Here is a 17,435-nt window from a genome sequence, read left to right on the forward strand (position 1 = left end):
TCAGACCACTCTCCCCTGACAGTCTACTACTAACCTCAGACCACTCTCCCCTGACAGTCTACTGCTAACCTCAGACCACTCTCCCCTGACAGTCTGCTACTAACCCACTACCACTCTCCCCTGACAGTCTACTGCTAACCTCAGACCACTCTCCCCTGACAGTCTACTGCTAACCTCAGACCACTCTCCCCTGACAGTCTACTGCTAACCTCAGACCACTCTCCCCTGACAGTCTACTACTAACCTCAGACCACTCTCCCCTGACAGTCTACTGCTAACCTCAGACCACTCTCCCCTGACAGTCTACTGCTAACCTCAGACCACTCTCCCCTGACAGTCTACTGCTAACCTCAGACCACTCTCCCCTGACAGTCTACTGCTAACCTCAGACCACTCTCCCCTGACAGTCTACTGCTAACCTCAGACCACTCTCCCCTGACAGTCTACTGCTAACCTCAGACCACTCTCCCCTGACAGTCTACTGCTAACCTCAGACCACTCTCCCCTGACAGTCTACTGCTAACCTCAGACCACTCTCCCCTGACAGTCTACTGCTAACCTCAGACCACTCTCCCCTGACAGTCTACTGCTAACCTCAGACCACTCTCCCCTGACAGTCTACTGCTAACCTCAGACCACTCTCCCCTGACAGTCTGCTACTAACCTCAGACCACTCTCCCCTGACAGTCTACTGCTAACCTCAGACCACTCTCCCCTGACAGTCTACTGCTAACCTCAGACCACTCTCCCCTGACAGTCTACTGCTAACCTCAGACCACTCTCCCCTGACAGTCTGCTGCTAACCTCAGACCACTCTCCCCTGACAGTCTACTGCTAACCTCAGACCACTCTCCCCTGACAGTCTGCTGCTAACCTCAGACCACTCTCCCCTGACAGTCTGCTGCTAACCTCAGACCACTCTCCCCTGACAGTCTGCTGCTAACCTCAGACCACTCTCCCATGACAGTCTGCTGCTAACCTCAGACCACTCTCCCCTGACAGTCTGCTGCTAACCTCAGACCACTCTCCCCTGACAGTCTGCTGCTAACCTCAGACCACTCTCCCCTGACAGTCTGCTACTAACCCACTACCACTCTCCCCTGACAGTCTACTGCTAACCTCAGACCACTCTCCCCTGACAGTCTACTGCTAACCTCAGACCACTCTCCCCTGACAGTCTGCTACTAACCCACTACCACTCTCCCCTGACAGTCTGATGCCTAACCAGAAACCCAGAAGACAGAGACATGACATGTGACCTTCTCCAGGGCACACAGGACAATCATGACCTGTGACCTTCTCCAGGGCACACATTATGATGCATCTACCTAAGAGCATTATCAATCTTATTTACTAAGGTTTCCGGTGCCATAACGAGTGTCTTATTCAAAGAAGTGGTGGAAACATGAAATGCTGTGTCTGTCAAATGATTGGCACCCTTTATAAAGATGAGCAAAAAAGACTGTATCAGGTAAATAATACACAATTCTGAGATACACTACCGTTCAAAAGTTTGGGGTCACTTAGAAATGTCCTTGTTTGTTTTGTCCATTAAAATAACATCAATTTGATACAGTGTAGATATTGTTAATGTTGTAAACGACTATTGTAGCTGGAAACGGCTGATTTTTTATGGAATATCTACATAGGTGTACAGAGGCCCATTATCAGCAACCATCACTCCTGTGTTCTAATGGCACGTTGTGTTAGCTAATCCAAGTTTATCATTTTAAAAGGATAATTGATCATTAGAGCAAAGGACTTTGCTTGAAGGAAAACAAATGTTTTTGTTTCTGTGTAGATATTATTTCATGTTGTAAATTACTATTGTAGCTGGAAACGGCTGATTTTTAATGGAATATCTACATAGGCCCATTATCAGCAACCATCACTCCTGTGTTCCAATGGCACGTTGTGTTAGCTATTCCAAGTTTATCATTTTAAAAGACTAATTGATCATTAGAAAACCCTTTTGCAATTATGTTAGCACAGCTGAAAACTGTTGTTCTGATTAAAGAAGCAATAAAACTGGCCTTCTGTAGACTAGTTGAGTATCTGGCGCATCTGGAACAAATACCTTTCTTATGAAACTCGGCAGTCTATTTTTGTTCTGAGAAATGAAGGCTATTCCATGCGAGAAATTTCCAAGAAACGGAAGATCTCGTACAATGCTGTGTACTACTCCCTTCACAGAACAGCGCTGGCTCTAACCATAATAGAAAGAGGAGTGGGAGGCCCCGTTGCACAACTGAGCAAGAGGACAAGTACATTAGAGTGTCTAGTTTGAGAAACAGACGCCTCATAAGTCCTCAACTGGCAGCTTAATTTAAATAGTACCCGTAAAACACCATGCTCAACGTCAACAGTGAAGAGGCGACACCGGGATGCTGGCCTTCTAGGCAGAGTTGCAAAGAAAAAGCCATATCTCAGACTGGCCAAGAAAAATAAAAGATTACGATGGGCAAAAGAACATAGACACTGGACAGATGAACTCTGCCTAGAAGGAACCATTTTAGATTTAAGTATAACTTTTGTTTGACTGATGCCTTTAGTGAGCGGTCTAATGCTTTAATTTTTTCCCCTTTATTTAACTAGGCAAGTCAGTTAAGAACAATTTCTTATTTTCAATGACAGCCTGGGAACAGTGGGTTAACTGCCTTGTTCAGGGACAGAACGACAGATTTTTACCTTGTCAACTCAGAGATTCGATCTTGCAACCTTTCGGTTACTAGTCCAACACTCTAACCACTAGGCAACCTGCCGTCCTAATTATATAAATAGGCCCTTTTAATTTTGTCTGGCTTGCCATTCCAAATAAAATATCATCTATTTTGTTTAAATAAGTTCAGAAGCAGGTCGCTAGGCAAAATTATAAGAAAATAGGTCAACTGTGATATGATTATAAAGAGTGGAGGGATCCAAATTGTGGTTTTAAAAGAAAACATGAATCATCAGCGTACAATGACACCTTTGTTTTTAAGCCACGGATTTCTAATCCCTTAATATTATTGTTGGATCAAACTTTAACAGCTAACATTTCAATTGCAATAATAAATAGATATGCCGATAGTGGACAATCTTGTTTTACTCCTCGACAGTTTAAAGCTTTCTGAGATGTAGCTATTATTTACTATTTACACCTAGGGTTACGATACATAATTTTAACCCATTTCATAAGAGATCCTCCAAAATTGAAATATTCCAGGCATTTATATATAAACTCCAGTCGTACTTTATCAAAAGCCTTTTCAAAGTCAGCTATGAAAACCAGGCCTGGTGTCCCTGATATTTCATAGTATTCTATTGTTTCCAGTACTTGTCTTAATTATCTCCAATGTATCATCCACGTAAAAAACCTGTCTGATTAGGATGAATAATATCTGACAAAACCTTTTTAATTCTATGAGCCCAGCATTTAGCTACAATTTTTGCATCACAACACTGAAGTGTAAGAGGCCTCCAATTTTTGAAATGGACTGGATCTTTATATATACCACTTTTGACTCTATTGACCTAAATTGTACTGAATTGCATGGACTCTAAAGGCACATTTGAAAGGGTCTCATACAATAAGGGAATCTGCTGTACCTATGTTATGTCGGAAAAAGTCCGTTATAAATTCTTCTGTCCTAGTTAAAAACAAGTTATCATCCAGTAGGCTCTGATTAAATTGTAAATTCTGTAAGAGTAATATATATGCCAATTATGTGATGGTCCGACCGCATTCTGTCCCCTATCAACACTTTTTAACTTTTGGTGCCAGAGAGAATGACATAAGAAAGTAATCAAGACGACTAGCTTGAATAAGCCTCCGCCATGTATATCTCACTAGGTCAGGGTATTTTAAGCCTCCATATATCCACTAATTCCAATATATGCATGACATTCATGATTTCCTTAAGTGCCTGAGTGTGATAGTTTGTAGTGTGATTTCCTTTACAGTCCGGAGAGGTATTTAAACCTGTATTAAAATCTCCCACCATAATAATAGTCTAGTGTTGCTTGTAGAGTTGATACATTCTTATATATATTTTCAAAGAGGTTTGGATCATCATTATTCGGACCGTATAGGTTAATAAGCCATATCTGTTTATGGTCCAATAACATATTTAAAATCATTCATATACCTTGCGGATCTGTTTGGACAATTTGCACATTTGGATCAAAATGACTGTTAATTATCATCACCCCTTTTGAATTTCTTTGCCCATGGGAGAAATATATTTTGCCCCCCCAGTCCATTTTCCACAAAACTTCATCTAAAATTGTTGAATGTGTTTCCTGTAAACAATAGATATTATATTCCTTCTCTTTTAGCCAGGTAAATAGTGATTGTCTTTTCTTATTCTCTGCTTATTATTATTTTTACAATTAAAACTGGCTATATTTATTTCACCAATTACCATAATGAGACACAAGTTTCAATTATATTTATCATAATATATGTTTGTAAACGTACCATTAAAAAGTAACCCCTGAATGTCTCATAATGATTAGTGACCCATGTAGGACTGAATGTCTCATAATGAGTAGTGACCCATGTAGGACTGAATGTCTCATAATGATTAGTGACCCCTGAAGGACTGAATGTCTCATAATGATTAGTGACCCCTGAAGGACTGAATGTCTCATAATGATGAGAGACCCCTGTAGGACTGAATGTCTCATAATGATGACTGACCCCTGAAGGACTGAATGTCTCATAATGATGACTGACCCCTGTAGGACTGAATGTCTCATAATGATGACTGACCCCTGTAGGACTGAATGTCTCATAATGATGACTGACCCCTGTAGGACTGAATGTCTCATAATGATGACTGACCCCTGTAGGACTGAATGTCTCATAATGATGAGTGACCCCTGAGGGACTGAATGTCTCATAATGATGACTGACCCATGTAGGACTGAATGTCTCATAATGATGAGTGACCCCTGAGGGACTGAATGTCTCATAATGATGACTGACCCCTGTAGGACTGAATGTCTCATAATGATGAGTGACCCCTGTAGGACTGAATGTCTCATAATGATGAGAGACCCCTGTAGGACTGAATGTCTCATAATGATGAGTGACCCCTGAAGGACTGAATGTCTCATAATGATGAGAGACCCCTGTAGGACTGAATGTCTCATAATGATGAGAGACCCCTGTAGGACTGAATGTCTCATAATGATGAGTGACACCTGAAGGACTGAATGTCTCATAATGATGACTGACCCCTGAAGGACTGAATGTCTCATAATGATGACTGACCGCTGTAGGACTGAATGTCTCATAATGATGAGTGACCCCTGAAGGACTGAATGTCTCATAATGATGAGTGACCCCTGAAGGACTGAATGTCTCATAATGATGAGTGACCCCTGAAGGACTGAATGTCTCATAATGATGAGTGACCCCTGAGGGACTGAATGTCTCATAATGATGAGTGACCCCTGAAGGACTGAATGTCTCATAATGATGAGTGACCCCTGAAGGACTGAATGTCTCATAATGATGAGTGACCCCTGAGGGACTGAATGTCTCATAATGATGAGAGACCCCTGTAGGACTGGATATTAAAGGTGGGAAATGTTTTCTATACTAGCTTTCAGGAGGTAGATAAACAACATAAAGGTAGACCAAAGATGATGGATAAATGAAGATGGTTCATTCAGGCCATTTACCAGTGAGGAAAAAAGTATGTTCCGGTCTATTTAACTGGGTGTGTCTCCTATAGACACCAATGCAATAGCAGCTGGGTCTGGTCTACTTATAGTAAGTACTTCATTGACTTACATTCATTGAACCAGTAAAAAACAAGTGCGGTGTCTCGCTTTCTCTTTGGTCTCCGGGTAGCCTCAGCAAAACGACAGTGCCATGAACAGCACCGCAGATAATGGCCATGTTCGGGAGGATAAAAATGGGGTAACTTGTGACTGACTGACTGATGTACAAATTATAGTGAGTGGTTATTTAGTCAAGACTTTGCTCTCACACAGTCACACTCAGTATCTACTCATGTGCATACAGTGCGTTTGGAAAATATTCAGACCCCTTGACTTTTTCCCCATTTTGCTATGTTACAGCTTTATTCTAAAATTGATTAAATTAATCGTTTTCCTCATCAATCTACACACAATACCCCATAATGACAAAGAGAAAATAGGTTTTCAGAAATGTTTGCAAATGTATAAAAAGTTATAAACAGAAAAACCTTATTTACATAACTATTCAGACCCTTTGCTATGAGACTCGAAATTGAGCTCAGGTGCATCCTGTTTCCATTGATCATCCTTGATGTTTCTACAACTTGATTGTAGTTCACCTGTGGTAAATTCAATTGATTGGACATGATTTGGAAAGGCACACATCTGTCTATATAAGGTCCCACAGTTGACATTGCATGTCAGAGCAAAAACCAAGCAATGAGGTTGAAGGAATTGTCCATAGAGCTCAGAGACAGGATTGTGTCAAGGCACAGATCTGGAGAAGGGTACCAAGACATTTCTGCAGCATTGAAGGTCCCCAAGAACACAGTGGCCTCCATCATTCTTAAATGGAAGAAGTTTGGAACCACCAAGACTCTTTCTAGAGCTGGCCGCCCAGCCAAACTGAGCAATCGGGGGAGAAGGGCCTTGGTCAGGGACGTGACCAAGAACTCGATGGTCACTCTGAGAAAGCTCCAGAGTTCCTCTGTGGAGATGGGAGAATCAGGCCGTTATGATAGTGGCCAGACAGAAGGCACTCCTCAGTAAAAGGTACATGACAGCCCTCTTGGAGTTTGTCAAAAGGCACCTAAAGGACTCTCAGACAATGAGAAACAACATTCTCTGGTCTGGTGAAACCCAGATTGAACTCTTTGGCCTTTCTAGGGAGTTTTTCCTAGCCACCGTGCTTCTACACCTGCATTGCTAGCTGTTTGGGGTTTTAGGCTGGGTTTCTGTACAGCACTTCGAGATATTAGCTGATGTACGAAGGGCTATATAAAATAAACTTGATTGATTGATTGATTGATTTGGCCTGAATGCCAAACGTCACATCTGGTGCAAACCTGGCACCATCCGTACGGTGAAGCATGGTGCTTGCAGCATCATGCTGTGGGGATTTTTTTCAGTGGCAGGGACTGGGAGACTAGGCAGGATCGAGGGAAAGATGAATGGAGCAAAGTACAGAGAGATCCTTGATGAAAACCTACTCCAGAGTGCTCAGGACCTCAGACTGGGATGAAGGTTCACCTTCCAACAGGACAACAACCCTAAGCACACAGCCAAGACAAAGCAGGAGTGGCTTCAGGACAAGTCTCTGAATGTTCTTGAGTCGCCCAGCCAGAGCCCGGACTTGAACCCAATCAAATGTCTCTCTTGAGAGGATCTGCAGAGAACAATGGGAGAAACTCCCCAAATACAGGTGTGCCAATATTGTAGCGTCATACCTAACAAGACTCAAGGCTGTAATCGCTGCCAAAGGTGCTTCAACAAAGAACTTAGTAAAGGGTTTAAATACTTATATAACTGTGATATTTCCGTTTTTGATTTGTCATTATGGGGTATTATGTATAGATTGATGGGGGGGGGTAAACGATTTAATCAATTTTAGAATAAGGCTGAAACCTAACAAAATGTGGAAAAAGTCAAAGGGTCTGAATACTTTCTGAATAGACTGTATGTTAGTAGGAGATATGTTAGTAGGAGGTATGTTAGTAGGAGATATGTTAGTAGGAGATATGTTAGTAGGAGATGTGTTAGTAGGAGATATGTTAGTAGGATATATGTTAGTAGGAGATATGTTAGTAGGAGATATGTTAGTAGGAGATATGTTAGCAGGAGATATGTTAGTAGGAGATATGTTAGCAGGAGATATGTTAGTAGGAGATATGCATCTTTAAAATGACTTTTTTATAGCGCCCAGCACGTCATCCTCGTTAACAGTTTAAAAAATGTCAGAGAGTGAGATAGGGAAGCGACAGCAGCGAAGTCCTGTAAGGCAATACAAACCAGACTAGATGCCAAAACCGTGACGGCCGGGATGGAGAAATTGTACAATGATTGCTCTGCATGTAGGCCTACAACGCGCCAGCTCTCAAACACCATATGTGGCGCAACAGATTGTTGGATGTCTATGAACATGCTGTAATACATCACTGCAGCAACCCATCACATTGATGAGCACTTGGGAAATGAAGTCCCAAGTAGGCTACTACTGACCACAGAACATGGAGGAGAGGCACACAGCAGAAAACCTAAAATGGCATTAACTACCATCGTTGCTGAGTGGGTGGGGGACAGCAGTAAGATGAGCGCTGTCTGGTAGGGTTTCCACTAGATAGCACAGCCACAAAGTCAACATTGTCTATCGTAAAAAATTATAGAAATAGGTGTGGTTTATGACTTTGTGGCTGTGGTAACTACAGTGACGACCATCTGGTAGGTAGCCAGGTCTGCGGTAGATTGAACTGCATTGCCCCTTAGTGGTCATACACAGGAAAATATCTGCATTTTAGAAAAGGAAGTTAAAATGGGAAACCTCAATTGTTGCATAGATATGACACAGATCTATAGATCTATTTTTTCTGAAGACAGACTGACTATAACTGTAAAAGTGTCTCCAGCAAGACCATTAGAGTACGTACACAGACATTAATCCTCTTTACTACTAAACGGCTTCTTCTGTCACAAAAACATTCCATTTATGTGACAAATAACCCCTTGGATAAAGAGTTTCCGCTTCTTCCTCTTAGGTTAAAGGTTATATGTTAATTGCACCAGAATAAATATCTCCTGTTTCTACTACACAGCTCCTGTGGGCTATGTACACCTATGTTTTATTTATTCTAATTAAGCAATAAGGCCTGACGAGGTGTGGTATATGACCAATATACTGTACCACGGCTAACAATGCGGAGTACCAGGACACAGCTCTTAGCCGCGGTATATTGGCCATACAGTATATCACAAACCTCTGAGGTGCCTTACTGCTATTATAACTATACCAACGTGATTAGAGGAGTAAAAATACATGTTTTGTCATACCCGTGGTATACGGTATGATATACCATGGCTGTCAGCCAATCATCATTCAGGGCTGGAACCACCCAGTTTATAATTAATATAAGGAAATGGTTTCAGATATCAGTGATCCATCCATTTGCTCAATAGCAATGAACCATAAAGCATTCTTTCATCAGAGCATAGCAAGTAGGAATGGCATGTTCACATTTGTTGAGGGATTATAATGAGGAACATCCAGCAGAGGAAATGGTGCAGAAGATACATTTATGCTGCAAAAAGTTTGGTTTCAATTCATTAAAAAGAAATATGTATCTGATCATTTATGCATATGTGCTTTGGATGGTGCCCTCGTTGATCGTGTCCCCGAGTATAAATATCTGGGAATCTGAATTGACGAAAAGCTATGTTTCAAAAAGCATGTTGATGAGTTAGTTAAGAAATTAAGAATTAAAATAGGCTTCTTCTATAGGAACAGGTCCTTTATTTTGTTAAATAGCAGAAAACAAATCATTTATTCCAGTTACTGACCCTCTTGCATAAACTTACACCATACCTGACCTCACTGTTAACCTTCAGACGTATAAGTTACTAGATCCGGAGTCATGGATGGCTAACCCAAGAGATCCCTTCCATCTCTTTGTTAGGTAAATCTGCTTTTAGTTTTTTTGCGCATGTGGAATGACCTCCAAAAGTCCTGAAAGTTGAGTTGGTGCCTCTAAGGCAATTCAGGTGGATGTTAGAGGGCCTTTTTACTGAACAATGTGTTTGTTTCATATGATTGTGTTTTGCTTTTCCTGTTTTGTGTTTGCTTTTCATGTATTGTGTAATTAGTGTGTATAGTGTAATTGTTGTTGATTGATGTGTTCATGCAGGGCTCAACATGGTCTCAGCATGACTCCCTGCTTATATAAAGGTTCAATACAATTAAATACAATTTCACTGGTAAATAACTAGTTTATTTGTAGGCCTATAGCGAAGTTAGTTTGTACGAGTTTAGAATTCTAAGCAGGTTGAGCAGTTTACTACCCCTGTTAGCAGTGGTGTGTATTTATGGATGGCAAGAGAAATCAGGCTTTCCCAAAACATTGACCAATAAAAAAATACATAAGTGTCCTTCAGTTCGCAAGAGGCTGAACGAATCTCACCGGAGAAAGCATCCGAGCGAGCGAAACAGCTGCCATCTATCTGATGCTGTCTAGTCAACATTATTGCCGCCCGTAGCATTGAATGCAAGGGAAGCCAGCGAGCATTTGGCCTCCCTTGATAACTTTTAAAATAAAATAATAGCCAATCAGCGTAGAGCTAAACTGAGCGAGCTAAACTGTGAATGGTCCTGACACACCCAAAAAAAGTGTAAAGGGAAGCCAGTTTGGATTTCACATCAAAAGCAAAACATAATTGACAGAAACATGAATTGTATCTTGTTGTGCTGTTGTCCTCCGTTTGTTAGCTAACTAGCTAAAATTGGCCCTTTCCTAAATTACCCATGGATGGAGATAGGGATTTGGACTTGTGGTTTTACTTATTTCTCCTTACTGGCCAATGATTATAACAGTGATTTTGATCCAACCATTAATTCATATATTGTGCCCCTGGCCTGAGAGGATGGAAGTTCAATATGTAGCTAATGTACTGTAGTGGGCTAATGTTAACTAGCGGCACATCGTTGCCCATGAAAGGAAGTTAGGCTTGCGAGCAAACATTTTAGCCAGGTAGTCTAGGAAAACAAAAACTAAAAGTGTGTACTGTATGACAGAGTCATAGACTGTTTCGTCAACATGTTTTTTTCTACTTGCACAAATGCACACACACACACACACACACACACACACACACACACACTCTCTCTCTCTCTCTCTCTCTCTCTCTCTCTCTCTTTCTCTCTCTGTCTCTGTGGTTCTAAATCTAAATCAACAGTTGTTTAGTAGTCCGAAAATGTCGGAAACATTAACTTGCTTGACCATGCTGTAGATCATGTAACTGTTTGTTATATGAAATATGCTTTGTGGACTTCACCGGACAGAAGTTGCTCTCCGGTTTTGTGATGAAACAAAGGTGTTGTTGAATTTATTCAGCCACTGTGTCTTCTTATTGCCTCGACCTTACACGGAACCCAAACCGGCTGCGCGTGTGCGCCATCGTGTGACATTGTGCATAAATGTATTTTGTCCCCCTACACCAAACGCGATCACGACACGCAGGTTAAAATATCAAAACAAACTCTGAACCAATGACATTAATTTGGGGACAGGTCGAAAAACATTAAACATGTATGGCAATTTAGCTAGTTAGCTTGCACTTGCCAGCTAATTTGTCCTATTTAGCTAGCTTGTTGTTGCTAGCTAATTTGTCCTGGGATATAAACATTAGGTTGTTATTTTACCTGAAATGCACAAGGTCCTCTACTCCGACAATTAATCCACACATAAAAACAGTCAACCGAATCGTTTCTAGTCATCTCTCCTCCTTCCAGGCTTTTTCATCGTTGAATGTATATGGTGATTGGCATCTAAACTTTCATAGTATTACCATGACAACCAGCAACACAGTTCGTCTTTCAATCACCCATGTGGGTATAACCAATGAGGAGATGGCACGTGGGTACCTGCTTCTATAAACCAATGAGGAGATGGGAGAGGCAGGACTTGCAGCGCTATCTGCGTCAGAAATAGGAATTACTTCTATTTTAGCCCTTGGCAACGAGGACGCTCGTTGACGCTTGCGAGCAGTGTGTGTGTGCAATAATTGAATAACATAGATTTCTAAATTTATTTTGCAACGCTCGCGCATGCGACACGATCGGGGTAGTCAGGGTATTAGGCCTATACATCACGGTCGCAAGGCATATGAACTAACATGTTATAGAGCAAACAGCGCAATTATCACAACACATAGGTTTGGCTTCCCCAGTGATTTTACCCACACCACTACTGCCTGATAGCCAATTATAGCCCCACAGACAAGTACAGGCCTCTCACACATTGAGTTGTTTTTTTTACAAGAATTGCCTTCTGCTAGCCTGTATTACGGGAGCAATTATACCAGATTTTAAACCCAAAGGCAGCCAAATTCTGATATTTTGCCCAATTATTGGTATTTTGACCAATCAGATCAGAATTAGGCTGCCTGTGTATACTAGGTGCTTTGAGGTTGCATTGTAAAGTACTGAATAACTAAGCACAGGTCACGTATTTGACATGGTCTAATATGTATTTGATTAATGTATCGACTATGAAGGGCAGCATAGCCCACCTATGCCTATCTCTCGTCAAACTTTCGATGCAACACTGGTCCAGGGTGGGCAGATCTGATGCAATACAATGCAATGCATGACACGCAGCTGATCTTTCAAAATAATAGTTGGCAAACATTTATTTAACTAAACAAAACATAATCAAGCCATGTTCATAAATTACGATTGGATCGCGCACATAGAGGTATTATATTTGATCGCGCCCTATCGGCTACTTTTGTCTTACTACAATATGAGCGCCCCAGACCTCTTTTCCCATTGTCTTTTCCACAATGTGGATTCCCTTGATAGTGGGTTAGCCTGCTAACACATTCAACGACGTCTCTTACATTTCCAAATTCTACTGAATTTAAATGACCCAAAACCTGTAGGCTAACCCAACATGCACCTGTTTCCTTCCAATCCATCCAGTCTCTTTAATGTCGTCGACCCTGTGAATGACAACGGTCAGTCACTTCCACCGTAAAACATCTCCCAATCCAATCCGGTGTCTTTTTTTGAAAACAATGCCCATATTTGGTGTGAGCAGGTGAACGCGAAGGCGGAGGATGATGCACGGTTGGGGAGAAAAGGGGGTATATAGTCTCCTGCTGAACTGTGGAAAATATAATCATTCCCGGATTCTTGAAGAGAAAGCATCCTAACTGACAGGTAAGCAAACGCCACTGTCCCGACGTTTGGGAAAGCCAATCTGAAATGTCGAGTTGTATCGCTAAATGTGTTTGTGTTCTAGCTATGGTTAAAATCACTTGATTTGAAATACAGCTTTGCTTGGATTTGTCTGTGAATACGTGTTTGAGCTGTTGGGATCGGAACCGTATATTGAGAGAAAATAAATGACTGATTGGAAGTGTTCGCTTTGTTCCAAATGATTGTATTTGGTTCAATTCCACTGTCTTTACAAGTTCTGCTAGTAGACTATCGCTCTTTAAGTCACTAGTTAAACATTTTAAATAATTGTTACGAATTACAGTTGACTATGGTCCTATGTCTACACTTACTAATGAGGACTTCTAATTTGTCACATTTATACTGTAGTAATTGGTGGTCTGTATTGACGATATACCCTGCACCAGGCAATGGTATGGCTTTGTTCTTGCTATTTAGGCCTTGATTCATTCATCCTCGTTTGTTTTTTACAGAATGGCTGAAGACGATATTGCTGCACTGGTGGTTGACAATGGTTCAGGCATGTGCAAGGCTGGTTTTGCAGGAGACGATGCTCCCCGTGCTGTCTTCCCCTCCATTGTTGGAAGACCCAGACATCAGGTTGGAACCATACTGGGCTCTTGGATATCGGATTCACTTAATATAGGCTATATAGTTTGTCCTAGAATGCCACCTTTCCAACAAGTCAGTTTGTTGAATTTCTGCCCTACTAGAGCTGCCCTTGTCAACTGTAAGTGCTGGTATTATGAAGTGGAAACATCTAGGAGCAACAATGGCTCAGCTGTGAACTGATAGGCCACACAAGCTGACAGAATGGGACTGCTGAAGCATGTAAAAATTGTCTGACCTCGGTTGCAACACTCCCTACCATGTTTCAAACTGCCCCTGGAAGCAACATAAGCACAAGAACTGTTCGTTGGGAGCTTAATTAAATGAGTTTCTGTGGCCAAGCAGTTGCACACAAGCCTAAGATCACTATGTGCAATGCCAAGCGTTGGCTGGAGTGGTGTAAAGCTCACCGCCATTGGACTCTGGCACAGTGGCAACACGTTCTCTTGAGTGCTGACTCACGCTTCACCATCTTGCAGTCCGACAGATGACTCTGGGTTTGGCGGATGCCAGGAGACCGCTACCTGCCTGACTGCGTAGTGTCAACTAAAGTTTGGTGGAGGAATAATGGTCTGGGGCTGTTATTCATGGTTCAGGCTAGGCCACTTAATTTCAATAATGGGAAATCTTAACGTTACAGCATACAATGACATTCTGGATGATTCTGTGCTCCTGTCTTTGTGGCAACAGTTTGGGTGAAGACCATTTCCTGTTTCAGCATGTCAATACTCCTGTGCACAAAGCAAGGTCCATACAGAAATGGTCTGTGGATCGTATGGAAGAACTTGACTGGCCTGCACAGAGCCCGGATCTCTACCATCGAACACTTTTGTGATGAAATGGAACACACTGCGAGTCAGGCCTATTTGCTCAACATCAGTGCCTGACCTCACTAATGCTCTTGTGGCTGAATGGAACCAATTCCCCACAGCAACATTCAAACATCTAGTGAAAAGCCTTCTCGGAAGAGGGGAGGCTATTATAGCAGCAAAGGAGGAGACCAACTCCATATTAATACCCATGATTTTGGAATTGAGATTGACGAGCATGTGTCCACTTTTGGTAATGTTCTCTTTCTCTATTTGACTTTGGGATAGTTTGAGGAGGCTTTACAGAGCTCTTCCTTCTGGGGGTGCTCTTGGGCCAAGAGGTCCACTAAATGGACAAATATTGGCCAGAAAATGCCTTATTAAAAAGAAAGGGACACCCCTCCCCAAAAGCATAATGTATTGGTAGCCTAAAACTAAAGATTGTGATTTCATGAGTTAAGAAATTGATTGAGATGTGTATATGAAACATGCAGGCAACTCAAGCCAACATTTGATGACGACAACTTCTGTAGTGTATCGTTACTTGAGTTTATGCAAAGTGCAGGGACAAAGTGTAACGGTAGTGTCTCTTTCCCCAGGGTGTGATGGTGGGGATGGGACAGAAGGACAGCTACGTGGGCGACGAGGCCCAGAGCAAGAGGGGCATCCTGACTCTGAAGTACCCCATTGAGCACGGCATTGTTACCAACTGGGACGACATGGAGAAGATCTGGCATCACACCTTCTACAATGAGCTGCGTGTGGCCCCCGAAGAGCATCCTGTCCTGCTCACAGAGGCCCCACTCAACCCCAAAGCCAACAGGGAGAAGATGACCCAGGTAAGTGGGGGCATTAGTGTCTTTTACAAATTAAACACTGTGGCAGTAGTAAATAAACCCAGGCATTTTATTTACTACATGTGAAGACTCCTCATCCACTAGCAGAATGTAGAGCAGTAGACATCAGGGTTACTCTGTTCACCTTGCCTGAGGGTAGGTATTGATTAGTGGTGGGCCTCACATTCTTAGCAGTATTTGTAGGTGTTTAAAACACCCTTTTTATAAAGGGTCTCGCAAAGTCCTAATTTCCACCTTCTATTATTCTACCAGATCATGTTTGAGACCTTCAACAGCCCAGCCATGTATGTAGGTATCCAGGCCGTGCTTTCTTTGTACGCATCTGGTCGCACCACAGGAATTGTGATGGATTCTGGGGATGGCGTTAGCCACACGGTGCCCATCTACGAGGGATACGCTCTTCCCCACGCCATCCTGCGTCTGGACCTGGCGGGACGCGACCTCACGGACTACCTGATGAAGATCCTGACTGAGCGTGGGTACAGCTTCACCACCACGGCCGAGAGGGAGATTGTGCGGGACATCAAGGAGAAGCTGGCCTACGTGGCTCTGGACTTTGAGCAGGAGATGAGGACCTCTGCTGCCAGTTCCTCTCTGGAGAAGAGCTACGAGCTGCCTGACGGACAGGTCATCACAATCGGCAACGAGCGCTTCCGGTGCCCTGAGACCATGTTCCAGCCGTCCTTCATTGGTGAGATGTTTTCTGCGTATTAAAGAGGAACTTCAACTAAAAATGTCCTTGTTAAAAGCCATTTGTCTGTGGTTGGCAACTATAGTAATTCTAGTCCTGAAATCCACATTTCTATCCACTACTAAAATGGAGGCTGAATGTTTCCTCTTGGTAGAGGTCACACACAAGATGCACCCTCATTTATGTATTGATATGACTATTCATAGGTACTAAACACCCAATTTTTGGGGGGGTCAATTTTTGAAAATCAGCGGACAAAGGTTCCATTTGGCCACGAGTCGCTCTTTAATACATGTACAAATGTTCTTGTCTAGACAATGTTACTCAGATTAGTGACATCATTTACCACTACACAAACCATTTTCACAATCCTATGGAGCTCTGAGGTTCTTGCCAGTTGCGTGTTCACTGACCTTATTAAAAGAGCTGTACTTGTAGGCCTGTTCATTTCTGTTCCTAGGGCTGCCATCAACATGTACATGCTTGCTTTTGTAGGAATGGAAAGCACTGGAGTGCACGAGACCACCTACAACTCTATCATGAAGTGTGATGTGGACATCAGGAAAGACCTGTATGCCAACACTGTTCTCTCTGGTGGAACCACCATGTTCCCTGGCATCGCCGATAGAATGCAGAAGGAGATCAGTAGCTTGGCACCCCCTACTATGAAGATTAAGGTGGTCATTCATGTGTGATTCTGTGAATTTCAGCCCATGGGCATTCAGTGTGGCATCTCTTGACTAGCCCAAATTATTATTTTTTTCCCTCAGTTGATCTCTTTTTGGCTTCCCAAATACTCTCATAAGAAATCATGATCAGAAATCACATTTATTAATGTATTCTGCACTAAAACAACTTTAGTTGACCTCCCTGTTTTCCTAATGAATGTCTCATCTCCAGATCATCGCCCCTCCCGAGCGTAAATACTCTGTGTGGATTGGCGGCTCCATCCTGGCCTCTCTCTCCACCTTCCAACAGATGTGGATTTCCAAGCAGGAATATGAGGAATCCGGCCCGTCTATTGTCCACCGCAAATGTTTCTAACGCCTCGACTCTTAACCTCAGTGTTACTCCTTTCAGGGAGTCTGTTATTTCAGATGGCTCTCCTGTCCAGAAGCGAACACCTTGCCCCTATCCCCTAAGCATTTGTGTGGCTCTAAAATGATCAGATGAGTAGAAGTGAATTCCACCTATCCTAAACGGTAGAGATAAAGCCATATTGTTTCAGTTCTACATTGTGTCCTGGGGGGGGAGTGACAGGGTGGTTTCTGGGTAGGCGCAGTGTTAGGGCTGTGGCATTCTGTGTTGTATTTGTTACTATTAGTCGTGCAGTACCAGGTAACAGCTGCTCCTGGGCCATTGAATAAATGTCCACAGTAACCTGATACTCTGTGTAGTCTGTATTTACAACATTAAGGCTTGTTATAAATGTTCAGAACACATTTGTCACTTCTTTTTTGTTGTTATTTACTGATCATTTCATGGAATGATGTGGTTTGAGATTCTGACTTTGTCCACTGGGTGGCACTATTGCCTCATCTATCTACTGGAAA

The 17,435-nt window shown here is 42.4% G+C and overlaps 1 protein-coding gene across 2 annotated transcripts; it reads left to right on the plus strand.

Annotated features, from left to right (window-relative positions):
• The first annotated feature begins 13,390 nt into the window (after nt 1–13,390).
• Nucleotides 13,391–16,926, plus strand: LOC120042723 (actin, non-muscle 6.2). Of its 2 annotated transcripts, none has more exons than XM_038987523.1 (5): nt 13,391–13,516; nt 14,934–15,173; nt 15,444–15,882; nt 16,378–16,559; nt 16,783–16,926. In XM_038987523.1, exons 1-5 carry the CDS (start codon nt 13,391–13,393, stop codon nt 16,924–16,926), a joined length of 1,131 nt encoding a protein of 376 aa, XP_038843451.1. The 2 variants fall into 2 exon arrangements, with proteins under 2 accessions (XP_038843451.1, XP_038843452.1); XM_038987524.1 differs by having other exon boundaries at nt 15,063–15,173.
• The last annotated feature ends 509 nt before the right edge of the window (nt 16,927–17,435 follow it).

The sequence above is a fragment of the Salvelinus namaycush genome, unplaced genomic scaffold (assembly GCF_016432855.1).
Source record: "Salvelinus namaycush isolate Seneca unplaced genomic scaffold, SaNama_1.0 Scaffold759, whole genome shotgun sequence".
NCBI lineage: Eukaryota > Metazoa > Chordata > Actinopteri > Salmoniformes > Salmonidae > Salvelinus > Salvelinus namaycush.